Here is a 15,696-nt window from a genome sequence, read left to right on the forward strand (position 1 = left end):
ACAGCTCAGACATCCTTCAACAGATGAATGGTTAAACAAACTTGGTGCATACATACTAAGGAAAATTACTCAGCAATAAAAATGAACAAACTTGATTCACACAACTTCGATGACTCTCCAGGGAATTATACTGCGCAAAAAAGCCAACCTACAAGCTCTTTATTTGCAGTTAAGGTAACATTTTTGAGACAAAATTTTTTAAATGGAGGACAATTTAGTGGTTTGCCAGGTATTAAGAATTAGGATGGGTGGGGATGGGCAGGAAGGAGGTAGAGGTGGTTATAAAAGGGCAATATAAGGGATCCTTGTAATATTAGAACAATTCAGTACGTTGACTGTAGTTGTAGATATACAAACCTATACAGCTGATAAAATTATATTGAATTAAAACACAGAAGTTGAGCCAAAGCACAAGTAAAACTGGAGAAATCTGAGTTGGATCAATGCCATTATTCTGGTTGTGCTATTATACTAGTTTTACAAAATGTTACCATTGGGGGAAACTGGCCAAGTGTACAAAGGCTCTCCCTGTATTATTTCTTACAATTGTAAGGGAATCTACAATACTCTCCATTTTTTTATAAGTCATGTTTCTAAATGGGGCCTTCTCTTGCAATCCTATCCGTCCCTCCTAAAACGTAGGCTCCAAAAGGGCAAGGATTTTTGTCCTTTTTATTCACTATAGCATGTATCCCCAGTGCATAGAACAATGTCTCATGGTAGGAACGTAACAAATATTTGTTGAACAGATGAAGTGACTCTCCCAAACTGGCTTCTAAGAATTTACCACAAATCACTTATCAGCAACAGGTAACAAACCAAAACTTACTCCTGTAGCTAAAAAAAAAACTAAAAGGACTGGTCTTCCTAGCTTGAAAAATACTGGAAAGTTTTTTCTTAAAATCAGACAAAATTAAGTTGACTATAAGAATCTGCCAAAAGCTGGATCCTTTCCAATGTATTACAAAATAAAATCTATAATTCATGTGATTTGAGATCATGTCACACGTGCTGTAAAGGAATCACAAAGAAAAATTTCCACAGACGAGTTTCTCCTACATGTATTTTGTGCCCTATAGATCTGTCCCATTGCTGAACTAAAGTAATCCCACTATATCAGCACATTTATCACTTTAAGGTAATACAGGTTCCAGAACAATACATTTTGCTGCCTGAACAAGTCAAATACTATTCGGTGGGATTCTCATTCCTTAGATTTCAGTTCTTATCCCTGCGAAATTAACATCACTTTCCCGTATATACTTTCAATATCCCTTGTCAGCTATATTACAAAACCGCATTCTGATTTCTCTAATTTCCAACTAGAGGGCAGGCTTTAATCATTACAATCTGATAGTGAACACTACCTGAGACTCTCTCAATACAGTAAGATCAACTTTGCAGCATCCTAGACCTGCACTGCCCTATCCAAGTAGGCTACTTGTCTCAAAAGGTCAGCCATAGAAGTAGCATGTAAGACTTAGCAATTCTACTCTAGGTATCTCTAGATATATAACCAAGAGATATGAAAACATATATGACTACGCAAAACCTTGGACACAAATGTTCACAGCAGCATTATTTAAAACACAGAACTGTCCATCACCTACCTGATAATGGATGAACAAAATGTACTGTATCCATTCAATGGAACATTACTCAGCAATAGAAAGGCCTAAGTCAAAGAAGCCAGTCACAAAATACCAAATACTATAGTTCCATTTACAGGAAATGTCCAGAACAGGCAAATCTACAGACTGAAAGATATTTGTGGTTGCCTAGGCCAGGGTGGGGGGCAGGGGGTGTGGGGAATGACTGCTAATGAGTAAGGGGTTTCTTTTGGGGGTAACATAATGTTCTAAATTTGGACCATGGTCATGATTACATACTTCTGAAAAATAAACTATATCTCAATAAAGCTGCAAAGTTAAAAACAAAAAAAAAAAAAAAAACAAAAAACAAAAAACCCAACAGGCTTGACAAAGTCTATGCAGATGTAGAATGCCCTAAGTAGATTCCTAAAACAGCAGAGGCTACTTCGAATGAGGTTAAATTAACTAGAATATCACTTAATTCAGAGCCATATATAGCAGATTCCCTAATCCAGACTCAATAAATGCTTCCTCTTCAAAGGAGCATCTTCCACCTCCTAAACAGGAGTCCAGATTACAATGAAAATAAAAAATAGCATAAACTGGAAGCTTAAAGTAAAATAAAAAGAATAACTGTCAAAATTTCAAGTAAAATAACACGTCTTACTAAAAATCTTACTAAAAATCAAAAATCTTCCAGACGCCAATATATCATGTTTAGGTTCCCAGAGGAAAGATCCAACCAGGAGGGACTCTAAGCAAATGCAGAACTGTTCCCTAAGCCTTAAGTTGCCCTCCCAACCTAAAATAGCACCTGAGGAGTCATCTCTTGGCTTTCCCAAGTTGCCCAGGATCCTCTTGCTCTCTGAATCATGTGCCTTTTCAAGCAATTATCTAAAACTTCAAAACCTAATATTTCAGTGTTTTCCCTTCATACACCTATACAATCTTCTTTCTTAGGGCTGGTGCCGCTCAGGAATATCAGAAAAATGGAAGGAAAGGAGAGAGGCAAAGTATCAGCTCCTCTAATCCCAATGAGATATTTTGTTCTACCTTCAACCCATATTCTCTCTATATTTTTTTATCCAAAAGTTTAATAGAAAAATAAGGGCTCAAATATTAATTTAAGAAATACAATGGCTTTGCCTCTTTAACCTGTCCTGCATTTCAATAGAGACTCCTCTATCACTGCACTTGACCTCAAATCCTCACTTTTCTCTACTGTCTACATGGATACCTTCCTGGAAGAGATTTACAAGATAAGATTCTCATCTTTTTTCCTAAAATTCAGACAACTCTTCAAATACTGCAGCCTCCCTTATGTGACCATTAATGGCGTATGCCATCACTAGTGATAAAAGCTAAAATCTCATCATATACTTGATTTAACTTACTCCCATATTTTTAATCCAACCACAAGACCAGTCTACTTCAAAGACATTAAACCCTCCCTACTGCTTCTCCATTCCAACACTTACAGTATCAACCCATCTTTTTTCTTCCAGGTTCTCTTCTCTAGCCATAGTGGATGTGTCCAAGATATCACTGCCTACATGCCACAAAAAGTCTACTATAACCAATCTTCTTACAAACTGTATCTTCCAACATACATTATGATGACACTAAAAAACTGGCTGGTCCCCAACAAGTGACCTTTACAACTCTGAATCTTTACGTTAGAGATGTACCCTTATGCAACATACCTGAAAACCTCCCACTTAATCTCAAAGGTAAATTCAAATAGAATTTGAGAAACTACCTCAAATTCTTAAGAGAACTACTGGCTTTTTAGGCAACAGAATTCACTTTCTATGATATGATCTTGCACTTTGCAGGACAAGTCACAGCCTCTATTAATTCACTTCATAATATAATATTGTCATACATATCAGTCTGACTTCTATGATCTGTGAGTTCCTGTATTTCATTCCTCTTTCTATTCCTGAAGCCTTGACATATTTACCTAATGTACTTAGATAGTGAGTAACAAACTCTGAAAAACCTAATGGAAGGATTTCTACAGCCTAGTCACTTATGTACTGTTTAATTACTATTCATGTGCCATACACAGAGGGTAATAAGTTATTATCAATTCCAGAAAGACCACTAAAGCAGATCTTTTGCTTATCAGGTGGTATTTATCATATCTCAGCTATCATACAACATCAAACGTGACTTATTTAACTTTTTGGGATATTTCCTATGTTCCTGATTTCTCCCTAAGGATGACTAGGAAATACTTAGTTGGCTATCCATAACTGGATGATGTATCTTTTTAATTGAGATATGACTCAGTTACTGTAAAATTCACCCTTTCCAAGTATTGGACTCAGTAGATTTTAGTATACTCATAAAGTTCTGCAACCATCATTATCTAATTCCAGAACTGCCACATAATTCCAGTAATGAATTTTGTAAAAATGGATATGATTTTCTAATTATGAAGACACTATTTGTGGCACAAACCAGAAAACAGTGATTATGAGAATAATGCCGGGTTAGCAATGAACATCAATTCTTTGTAAATGTCAACCTAAAAACTTTTATTTGTATTTTTAGTAACATTCCAATCTATGGCTTGAAAAATAAGTTTCTTCAAAACTCATAGCTCTGAATGCCTGTGGTTCTCCAGCGCCAACAATTTATTTTTATTACAACATACTGCCTTGTAATAATTAGTAATTTTTAAACTGAATGACTTGGAAAATCAGTGTGGAGAGATTTTTAAAAATAAGAGAAAGAATTTCAGTGGAACTGCTCTCACGACAGTTTTCCAGTAAGAATAGCTCTATCAACAGTTTTCCTAGAAGCAACAAGACTCTTAACAAGATCCAACTGACACACCTGTGCATTTTGTCTTTAGGTGACTGAAAATTTAAAAAATTTGTATGCATAGTTACTCAGTTTTTATGAACTGTTGTATCCTATTAATGCATATTGCTCTGTGACTCCAGTGTATCTTACCCGGACTGACCAAACCTAAATAAAGATTTTTATTGTAACTCCTTCAAAAAAACAACAAAGAAAGTGCTTACAAAAAAAAAAAAAACAACCCAAAAAAAGATCCTTCTGATAACCAGATCCTTCTGCCAGGATGTCACAGATTTGTCAGATCTTCAACATGCATTTCACACACAGGGGTGATGTATAAAACTACCCTAATTTTATACTTAGACTTCTTGAAAATGAACCCTAAACCAAGTTACCTTTGGCTTGTATTCTTACAATAAAAAAGACATGAGTTAGCTAACCAATCTTCAAGTAATTATAAATTATATATGACAAAGTTGATAGCATATTTGTAAGTTACTAAGTGTGCCTAGATATTAGTTAGAAGATTAAGAAATCTATCTAAAATGGTAATTTCACATCCAAGGCAATTTATCTTAAATTTAACTAAAAACTTCTAAAACCATTAAGATCAACGTGGTAGACTAAATTATATACACCAATTCAGACCTGTGGTTGGTTCTTGATCAACATTCCTGTGGGCGTCAACCCACAGAAAACAATCTTTGAAGATCTTATTCTGGTTAAGGTGTGGCCCAAGTGAATAAGAAGAGGCCTTAATCCAGCTAACAGGAGTCCTCTAAAAAGCCATGGGGAGGAGCAGGAAGCAAGTAGTCAGGAATGGCCTTACGCAACAAAGGAAAAGACAGGTCCAATATAATTACAAGTTAACTTATTGGGAAAAAAATAATTTGGGCATTCCATCACTAAAATGTAAAATCTGGCCACTGAAATAGTTCTTACTAAAACATTAACCAGTACGTTTAGTATATTTACATCTACAAAATTCTTCAACAAGATGGGAATATGCCCTAAAAATTCTTCCAAACCAAGGTTTCTTAATCTTGGGTAACAGTTTGTTTCTTCCCATCCTAAGGCGAAAAATCAGTAATCTTACTGCACAACATTAAGGTTACAGAATTCAACACTGTTTTCTCCTTCTCAGAAGACAGCATATTAGAATACAATCGACTCAACAGATTTTTAATTTTGTTTGTCTTCCAGTTATAATGGTAAAGAATTAACATATTTGGAACTTGATCACTAACACCCACGAACATCCAGGCAAGAATACAATAAAATATCAACATTAAACCACCTACCTCCTGATACTTAAAATACTGTTCTCCTTACAAAAGACTCAATGTTTACATTTTTATGTTCCTGTCAGAAGTCAAGCTGATCTTGATTAAAAGTGCATAACCTTTAAGGAAATATTCTGACGTCTCCTCTGACACCCAATGCAAAAACACACAGACACAAAACCCACAAGAAAACAATATCAAGCCTCCCAATCAATCCAATTCAAGGAAATACAAGGAGCAGAGGAACATGCTATAAACAATGCAATCTTCAAAACTGAGTCTATGGAAAACTGACCAGATAGTGAATGATAATATGGAATTATGTTAATTATTTTAGGTATAAATGGTATTGTGATCATAAATGGTATTGTGACAATATTTATAAAAGCAGTCTTTACAACTGTTAAAAAGAGTCCAAAGTTCAATTAAGAGATATGAATGAAGCAGATCTGGTTAGGACTAGGGCAAATCGGGCCAAAGAGTAAAGGACAATATTGACTGTATTTTAAAACTTCAACTTCCATGTGAGACCAAGGCAAGAGATGTTTTTTTGGTGCAGGATCTGTATTTCCTAAACAATTTAACTCATACGGTTTGTTCAAATACCATAATTACATGGAACTATGAATAGGAAGTGAGACCTGGAAGGTTTGTAAAGATTAGTGTGCAAATAGCAACACATCCCAAAGTAATTTGGGCAGAGAATAAAAATATATATGCAGGGGCCCCCCAAGTAGCTGGGGGAAAATGCAGAAGCGTTGGACTTCCTCACCTGGATTGCTGCTGATGTTCTCACAAACATCAAAGGCTGGCAAGTTCAGTATGCCGAGCCCTTTATCTCGGCGCATGCCCTTATGAAGCTCGTTACTGCAAAGAAGAGGCCAAACCTGCTTACAATTGCGCCTAGGAGTCTCTCCCTGAGTGCCTCTTTGTTGACCAGATGTGGCCCTCTCTCTAGCTAAGCCAACTTGGCAGGTGAACTCACTGCCCTCCCCCCATGTGGGATCTGACTCACAGGGGTGTAAATCTCCCTAGCAACACAGGATATGACTCCTGAGGATGAATCTAGACCCAACACCATGGGATTGAGAACATTTTCTTGACCAAAAGAGGGATGTGAAATGAAACGAAATAAAGTGTCAGTGGCTAAGAGATTCCAAAAGGAGCAAAGAGGTCACTCTGGTGGGCACTCTTAAGCACTATATAGATAACCCTTTTTAGGGTTTAATGTATTGGAATACCTAGAAGTAAATCAAACTATAACCCAGAAGCCTAGACTCTAGAAGACGATTGTATAACAATGTAGCTTACAAGGGGTGACAGCGTGATTGTGAAAGCCTTGTGGACCACACTCCCTTTATCCAGTGGATAGATGGATGAGTAGAAAAATGGGGACAAAATTAAATGAAAAATAGGGTGGGGGGGGGATGATTTGGGTGTTTTTTTATACTTTTATTTTTTATTCTTATTTTTACTTTTTCTGGTGTAAGGAAAATGTTCAAAAATAGGTCAGAGTGACAAATGTACAACTATATGATGGTACTGTGAACAGCTGATTGTACACACAGCATGGATGACTGAATGATATGTGAATACATCTCAAAAAAAACTGAATTAAAAAAAATCAAAAGCTGTAAAAAAAAAAGGCAGTCTTTATCTTTTATAGATATGTATGAAATATTTACAGATGGAATAAGTCTGAGAAATCCTTCACAATAATTTGGGAGGGGGCAATATTGGCCATGAGTTAATTAATTGTTAAAAGTGAATAATGAATTCATGAAGATTCATTATATTATTCTCTTCTGTATATATCTGAAATGTTCCATGACAGAGTATAGAAAAAAAAGTCTAAAAAACAATCACCAAACATTCTTTCTTTTTATTATGCATTAGTTTGAAAGAATACTGTCATATATAAATATGAGTCCCCTTATTTTGACATTTATTTAGTGTCAATAAAATATGTAATAGTAATAATGTATATTGGTAGTCAAAGGGTTAATAAAACAGTAACTCCTGTTTCCTTAGCATGTAAAGAATCTGCTCAAAAGCTGGTTACTAAAGAAATGGACTAAAGAAATAAAATTTGTATGTCCTGAAATTTTGTGAATTTCTTCTTAAGGGTGTGATTATACCACATATTCAGATTCAGTAGACACTAATTTAACCCCATTTGCATAGTGCTTTTGCATAGAGCTTCCAGCACATCTCAGAGCCAATCTCCCACCATCTTTTAATAAAGAACCTATCATAGGCAGTCCAGAATCCTAACAGTAAAAACAAAAATCTGAATCTTGCCAATACAGCATCTTCAGGATGACTTCTGAGAGGAAATGCATACCATTTTCTTAAATAGCTTTTCCACCCTCTAGCAGCTTATACTTAAGAAAGTGTATTTCCCACACCAGCAAACTCGGATTTGCTACTTTCCTAATTAACGAAGCATTTTCACTCTCAGCTTCATATACATCTATCGCACAACAAATGAAGTGAATTTCTCAACTTGAGGTATTTAAGTACCAAACGTGTTCACCTCCTAAAATTCCTGACCAAATATTGTTCATTTTCCTACCACAGACTCTGGTGCTATACTTGAATCAGCAACTCACAAGCTACACCTACTTGCTCCTCTAGCCACCAGAAATCTTTTCCTATTGGTTGGGGTTAGAATCGGAGGAGTAAAGGATACTTCTTTTCACTGGCACTCAATATAACAAACAATATCTCAGAGAGTAACTAAAAATTCCCCTTGCCTTTTAAAAATCAAACAGTGAAGCCAATAGTGGTGTAGCCACCAAATTTTTAGGATCAAACAGCAGCATTAAGAAATGTGAAGATATTTCAACAAACACCTAAATTTCTTTACCACTCTTTATCTCTTCTTTTCAACCAACTTCTTCCAAATCTTCCATTGAAAACAATTTTTTTCAAACTTACAGTGAGATGATAGACCAAAAGTAAAACTCTAGAAGACTGTGTTCATCAACAGAGTAGAAACTGTACACTATTACAATTTTCTATTCAGTGATAATTTAAAACAGGAACTTCTTACTCCAGGGTCCATGACCCCCAGTAATGATACCAAAAAAATATGGTTTCACTACAAGTTTTCTGAATGGAGCCACAACAAAGAAATAAACTAAGATTCACAGAAACAGAACTGTTTTCTCATTCTCAATGATTCTCAACCATGACTGAACATTAGAATCACTTGGGAAGCTTAAAAAATATATACCAATGTGGAGAAATTAGAACTCTTCTTCATTGTTGGTAGGACTGTATAATGGTTAAGCCACTCTGGAAGTCAATCTGGCAGCTCCTTAGAAAACTAGATACAGAGTTACCCTCCGATACAGCAATTGCACTTCTCAGTACATACCCGGAAGATATGAAAGCGGGGACATGAACAGATATCTGCACACCAATGTTCACAGCAGCATGATTCACAATTGCCAAGAGATGGAAACAACCCAAATGTCCTTCGACAGATGAGTGGATAAATAAAATGTGTTATGTACACAAGATGCAATACTAGCGGCAGTAAGAAGGAACCTACGATGTTGTGAAACATATGACAACGTGGATGAACCTTGAAGACATAATGCTGAGCAAAATAAGCCAGGCACAAAAAGAGAAATATTATATGCTACCACTAATGTGAACATTGAACAATGTAAAATAAATGGTTTATAATGTAGAATGTAGGGGAACTAGTGATGGAAAGCAATTAACGAAGGGAGAACAATAACCCAATAAGAACAGATAAGCTATCGTGGGTAAGTTTAACATTCCCCAGAAATGCCTATGGTTTGTTAATTTCTGGTGGGTATGGTAGGAACAAGTTCTCAGAAATGTTGCTATAATAGGTTATTTTCTTGGGGTAGAGTAGGAACATGTTGGAAGTAAAGTAGTTAGTTGTCTTTTTCTTACTCCTTTGTTATAGTTTGTTTGAAATGTTTTTTATTGTATTTTTTTTGATACAGTTAATAATATATATTTTTTTAAAAAGTGCTAATTAAAAAAAAAAAAAAAAAAATATGCAGAGCCTCCCTCATGACCTGGTGGAGAATACAGGGCTGTTGGGCTTCCCCACCTTGACGGTCGCTGATGTGCTCACAGACATAGGGGGACTGGTGGTTTGATGGGCTGAGCCCCCTATCACAGAACTTGCCCTTGGGAAGACTGTTGCTGCAAAGGAGGCTAGGCCTGCCTATAATTGTGCCTAAGAGTCTCCTCCTGAATGCCTCTTTGTTGCTCAGATGTGGCCCTCTCTCTCTAGCTAAGCCGATCTGGCAGGTGAAATCACTGCCCTCCCCTCTACATGGGATCTGACACCCAGGGGAGTAAATCTCCCTGGCAACATGGAATATGACTCCCGGGGAGGAATCTAGACCTGACATTGTGGGATGGAGAACATCTTCTTGACCAAAAGGGGGATGTGAAAGAAAATGAAATAAGCTTCAGTGGCAGAGAGATTCCAAAATGAGCCAAGAGGTCACTCCGGTGGGCACTCTAAGCACAATATAGATGATGCTTTTTAGGTTCTAATGAATTGGAATAGCTAGCAGTTAAATACCTGAAACTACCAAACTACAACCCAGAACCCTTGAATCTTGAAGACAATTGTATAAAAATATAGCTTATGAGGAGTGACAATGGGATTGGGAAAGGCATATGGACCACACTCCCCTTTGTTCAGTGGATGGATGGATGAGTAGAAAAATGGGGGCAAAAAAAAAAAGGCACCCAGTGTTCTTTTTTACTTAAATTGTTCTTTTTCACTTTAATTTTTATTCTTCTTATTTTTGTGTGTGTGGCAATGAAAATGTTTCAAAAATTAATTTTGGTGATGAATGCACAACTATATAATGGTACTGTGAACTGACTGCACGCTTTGTATGGCTGCATGGTTTGTGAATATATCTCACTAAAACTGAATTAAAATATATATATATATATATATACACCAATACTTAAGATTCTTTGTTACATACAGATCTGTCCTCAACTTATTTTAATTTGTATACTATAAAATGGATTTCAAATATGTATTCAAACAAAAATCAGGAAAATCAAAAGTAACCTCTATAAACAAATGAAATATCTATTTTGATGCACATTAAGGAGACTCAAATCACAAAATCTTAATTTGGCTTTTAAGATCCTTTACAATGTTGAATCAAACTATCTTTCCATTCTTCTTCCTCTGCCCTTTTAATGACTAGCTACCATATTCTACTTTTCCATAGTCTACCTTTTCAGGTCTTGGCACATGTGGTTTACTGGCTGACTTGAATCCCTTTCCAACCTGTTTCATGACTGATGAACTCAGCTCAAGTAATGCTCTCAAAGAAGCTATTACTTTATTATTCCAAAAGCAGAGACAGATTTTTTAATTGGAATTATTATATACAACAATAACAAAAATGTTAATCACCAGAATTCTGATGCTGATGGAAAAAGAAAAAATATTACTTATCAGACTAACAGATCTAACAGATCTAAGACAATGAACTTTTTATACTGCATAATTTAAAAAGTTACCAACTAGAAAAACATGTTTCCTTTGTGTTAATGAAGATGAAGTTATCAGGATGTCAACATAGTACTGGTTATGTTTTAGGCTATCAATCCCTTTCCCAATAACTAATTCCTCCTGAACCATTAGGTTCAAACCCATATCCAAAGCTCTCCATAACCCAGACCTATCCACACATCATTTCTCATGACTCTTCAGTAAGCATTAAGGCTGATCTGAAGCACAGGAAGAAACTGTAGACATTATTCCAAACTCCTTGCTTTAAAAATATACTACCCACCACTTCCAAATATACCATACCAGTCTTAACACTCCTAAAGCAATCTGTTGTAATTCATTATACAATGCTTACTATATTCCATTTTGTGTATATTAATAGAGACTAAAGGATTTTTAAAGTAGGGGTCTTTTTTTTTTTTTTGAAGTCCTTGGGGTCTCATTTTATCAAGCCAATTTGTAAGAATCAAAGACTCAATTTAACTTTAATTTATTAATCATTAGGTCAGCGTCCATGTCCACTCTGGGATATTTTAGAGCAAAGGGTGCTGTAAGTATGGGAAATTTAGGCAAGGCAATAGTTCTAATGGTTAAGGTGAGGTGTAGGTATTTGTCCTCTATATTATTTATTTATTTATTTTTTAAATCTTCATTTTATTGAGATATATTCACATACCACGCAGTCATACAAAACAAATTGTACATTCGATTGTTCACAGTACCATTACATAGTTGTACATTCATCACCTAAATCAATCCCTGACACCTTCATTAGCACACACACAAAAATAACAATAACAATTAGAGTGAAAAAGAGCAATTGAAGTAAAAAAGAACACTGGGTACCTTTGTCTGTTTGTTTCCTTCCCCTATTTTTCTACTCATCCATCCATAAACTAGACGAAGTGGAGTGTGGTCCTTATGGCTTTCCCAATCCCTTTGTCACCCCTCATAAGCTACATTTTTATACAACTGTCTTTGAGATTCATGGGTTCTGGGTTGTAGTTTGATAGTTTCAGGTATCCACCACCAGCTACCCCAATTCTTTAGAACCTAAAAAGGGTTGTCTAAAGTGTGCGTAAGAGTGCCCACCAGAGTGACCTCTCGGCTCCTTTTGGAATCTCTCTGCCACTGAAGCTTATTTCATTTCCTTTCACATCCCCCTTTTGGTCAAGAAGATGTTCTCCGTCCCACGATGCCAGGTCTACATTCCTCAGTAGGGGTCATTTTAATAGTTTTCCTGTATTCTCCCTACAATGCCAACCACAGTGACAAGTATACAACAGGGAAGGAAGAGAACATGGAACTGCTGAAGAATCCTATTTCACCATCAGGCAAGTCAAACAGTCCTCATTTTTATACAGTCTACAAATTAAAACCTGAATAGCAAGTGAAAACCAGTACTCCAAAAAAGAATGGACATGCCCCTACATACCCTGAAAATATATGAACATATTCTTTGAAATCAACAGAAATGTCACCCTGATTAATCTACCTCTGATGATGGGGTGGGGGGCAGAGGGTTGTTTTGTTTTGGCATAGGGGAGGTGGGGGACTTCATTTAAAAACATATTTACTGTTCATTAGTATAAAAGAGAAAATTCATTACTCAAGATAGAAAGACAAAATGACTATTGTGCAGTTTAACAGAAGAGCAAAAATAAAACTCCTTCAACATACCTGTCATAATAATCCCGTTGAAAGTCATAGTCCAAATCAAAAGAAGAGCTGTAAAATAAACACCAAAGAAGATTAATTTGGAGGTATTGACGTCAATTCACACAGATGGGAAAAAAAACCATGCCAAAAATTACAACAAGCAAATCAACAAGATTAACCTGGAATATTCCCCCATCTCTTAACAATAAATCACTAAGTATGGAATTCCTTTTCTCAATAGAATTGCCTATTACCTTGGGCCACTGGACATTCAGTGGTTAAATTGTTAATTCAGATCAAAGATTGATAAAATTTCAACCAACAATATAAAGCTAAAAGAATAAGAACAGTAAATAATACAAGTCAACTAAACATTCCTGTATCACCTCCTTGTTTCTTACTCCCCCAGCTTCTTATAGAAGCAACAACAAACTTGAAGGATTTCAACTTATGCTATAAACACCAAACTACTATTTAATAGGAAAAAATCTCAGTCCTAATAATCCTCTAGGAAACAAGTGCAAAAAGGAGGCATATTAAAACATATAAAAATTAATAAAGCATTACTTTACACAGATTAAATAAACTACATTTAACCCTCCCCACATCCAGAAAACAGATAGAGAAGATGCCCATTCATGGACACAATGCAGTTATAAATAATAAAGTTCCGGACCTGAGTAGAGGGGACGGAGAAGGGTGTTCTGGTACTGACCCGTACATCTCCGCTGCAGATCGTTTCACACCTGCTTTTCCTCGGTTCACTTTTGGCTCTGCAGCCAGATTAATATCTGAAAAACAAAACAAAACAAAACAAAAACAAAAATTTTAATGACAACCCGAGAGAAAATATCCCATATAGTCATATAAATCAATGTAGGTTTAACAATGTATCTCATCTTCCCTTCTCTTCTTAAAAAGTGCTCTAACATTTCTTTAGCATTCTATTCTGTACTGAAAGTGTTCATCACACATAATGTGCTGAGTTTGTCTTTGCTACCTTTCACTCTCACCTCCCACACTTCAACTCCCACCAACTCTGCTTACTCAGTTGTTCACTTTTCCTATCACAGGAATAAAGTATCAATGACTAAAGAGTCACCATCCTAAGAATGGTTCTGTGCATTTTAAATGATTAGCACACACTAATATGCTAGGAATGAGTGAATGATTTCAGAGGATGATGAATTCATGAATCAATGTGGTTGGAACCACAACACCCTCCAAAGGCAATTTTTATTCAAATACCCTTACAAATAAGATCAACTGTACAGGGGGTTTAAAGCACCTTAAGAACTGCAGTCAAGAATGTGGACAATGAATTGCTTAGAAGACAACTTTTACCCCCACTCCACCCCAAAAAGAAAAATAAAGGAACCAAGGAGGAAAAATCGTAGATTCATGTACAATAATCTTTAAAACATCTACCTCACAGCTGCTAGCTACCTACACTGACTCCCATCACCTACCAAATAAGAATTCATGCTCTCCTCCCTCTTGTTCTTAAAAAAAAAAAAAAAAAAAAAAAAAAAAAGCCCATTTGCCAAAAAAACAATGAGACAAAACTCAGTTTACCAAATGACCAAATGAAAATCAGATTGTGTCTATTTGCTGAACACCATTATGTGAATAAATAACCTTCAGAGTTGTTGGCACACTCAACTCTTTTCTAATTTTTAATATCATCAAACATTTGTAACAACCTTGCTTTTTACAGTTGACTTTGAAACCATTTAAGCTTTTATAAAACTAAGAATTAAGTTTTTAAAAAAGCAACCTTGAACTGTTAAAACAAAATGAAACAGTACAACCAAACTACATAACCTTACAGAAAAACTATTTCACAAGATTATAAACTATAGTATTTTGATTCAAAATAAATATTGGGATTTATACCAAGAACAAAAAGAACCTCAAATCTGAAATTGTATTCCAGAATCTAAATTTTGGGGGAAAATACAGATATGCTACTTTGAAACCATGCCACAAAACAAATATAAAATGAGAAGTTAAATAAAAACCTAATAATTCTGAATATGATTCAGAAATACCAGTATGGGTTCAATATTGTTTCCTACACACAAAAGTTTTCCTTTTCTGCCCAGTGAAACCAGCCAGAAGCAACTAAAATTCAATAGAGCAATGAACACTCCAATGAACACTCAGTGCCCAGGCTGTGGTTTGTAAATTATTTCCTACCAAAAGCAGTTAGTGGCAAATTTCAATTTTAGGTCAATAAATACACCAGATGACATGAGATATATTGTGGTGCCAGAAAGCAAGGAACCAATGCAAGATTTAAAAGGTTAGGTCTCAGGATACAGAAACAAACTTGAAGACAATCCATTGGCCAAAGATAAAGTATTTTGAGCTTCAAAGAGTAAATGACATTGAATTAAAATACATCAACTAAAAATATACAAATTTGTAATTCATGATGATTATATTTGGAGGTTGCTAGAGTACCAATTTATTACACAAAAATTTGAAAAATAGCAAGAATCCAGGTTCATCCTGCCTTTCCAATGTGAATAGTATTTCAGTAAACGAAACAGTAATGTTTTTAATATTTTAAAATTATAGCTAATAAACAAAGAAAACATTAGAAAAAAAACTTGTACAACCTCTAATGGATATGATCACTCTAAGGTGAGAAACTGATGGGGAACCTTAAAATGGATGTATCAAGCCATTAACACCTGAACCCATTAATCATGCCTTACGTCACTAAAACTAGGACAACCATTTTAAGCCACCTGATATGACACAATACTAAACACGTAACATTTTAGTGAACCTGAATTTATTCAAG

General features: G+C 35.5%; 1 protein-coding gene across 10 annotated transcripts in view; it reads right to left on the bottom strand.

Annotated features, from left to right (window-relative positions):
* Nucleotides 1-15,696, bottom strand: part of HNRNPC (heterogeneous nuclear ribonucleoprotein C) — a 77,082-nt gene that overhangs the window by 12,465 nt on the left and 48,921 nt on the right. For 8 of the 10 annotated variants that reach the window (XM_037834482.1, XM_037834475.1, XM_037834478.1 and 5 more), the window contains 2 exons: nt 13,561-13,675; nt 12,906-12,953 (listed from right to left, as the gene is read on the bottom strand). In XM_037834482.1, the coding sequence (XP_037690410.1) occupies nt 12,906-12,953; nt 13,561-13,675 (163 nt within the window). The remainder of the gene's footprint in view (nt 1-12,905; nt 12,954-13,560; nt 13,676-15,696) is intronic. The other 2 variants (XM_037834484.1, XM_037834483.1) reach the window with 1 other exon arrangement.

The sequence above is a fragment of the Choloepus didactylus genome, chromosome 4, assembly GCF_015220235.1.
Source record: "Choloepus didactylus isolate mChoDid1 chromosome 4, mChoDid1.pri, whole genome shotgun sequence".
Lineage (NCBI taxonomy): Eukaryota > Metazoa > Chordata > Mammalia > Pilosa > Megalonychidae > Choloepus > Choloepus didactylus.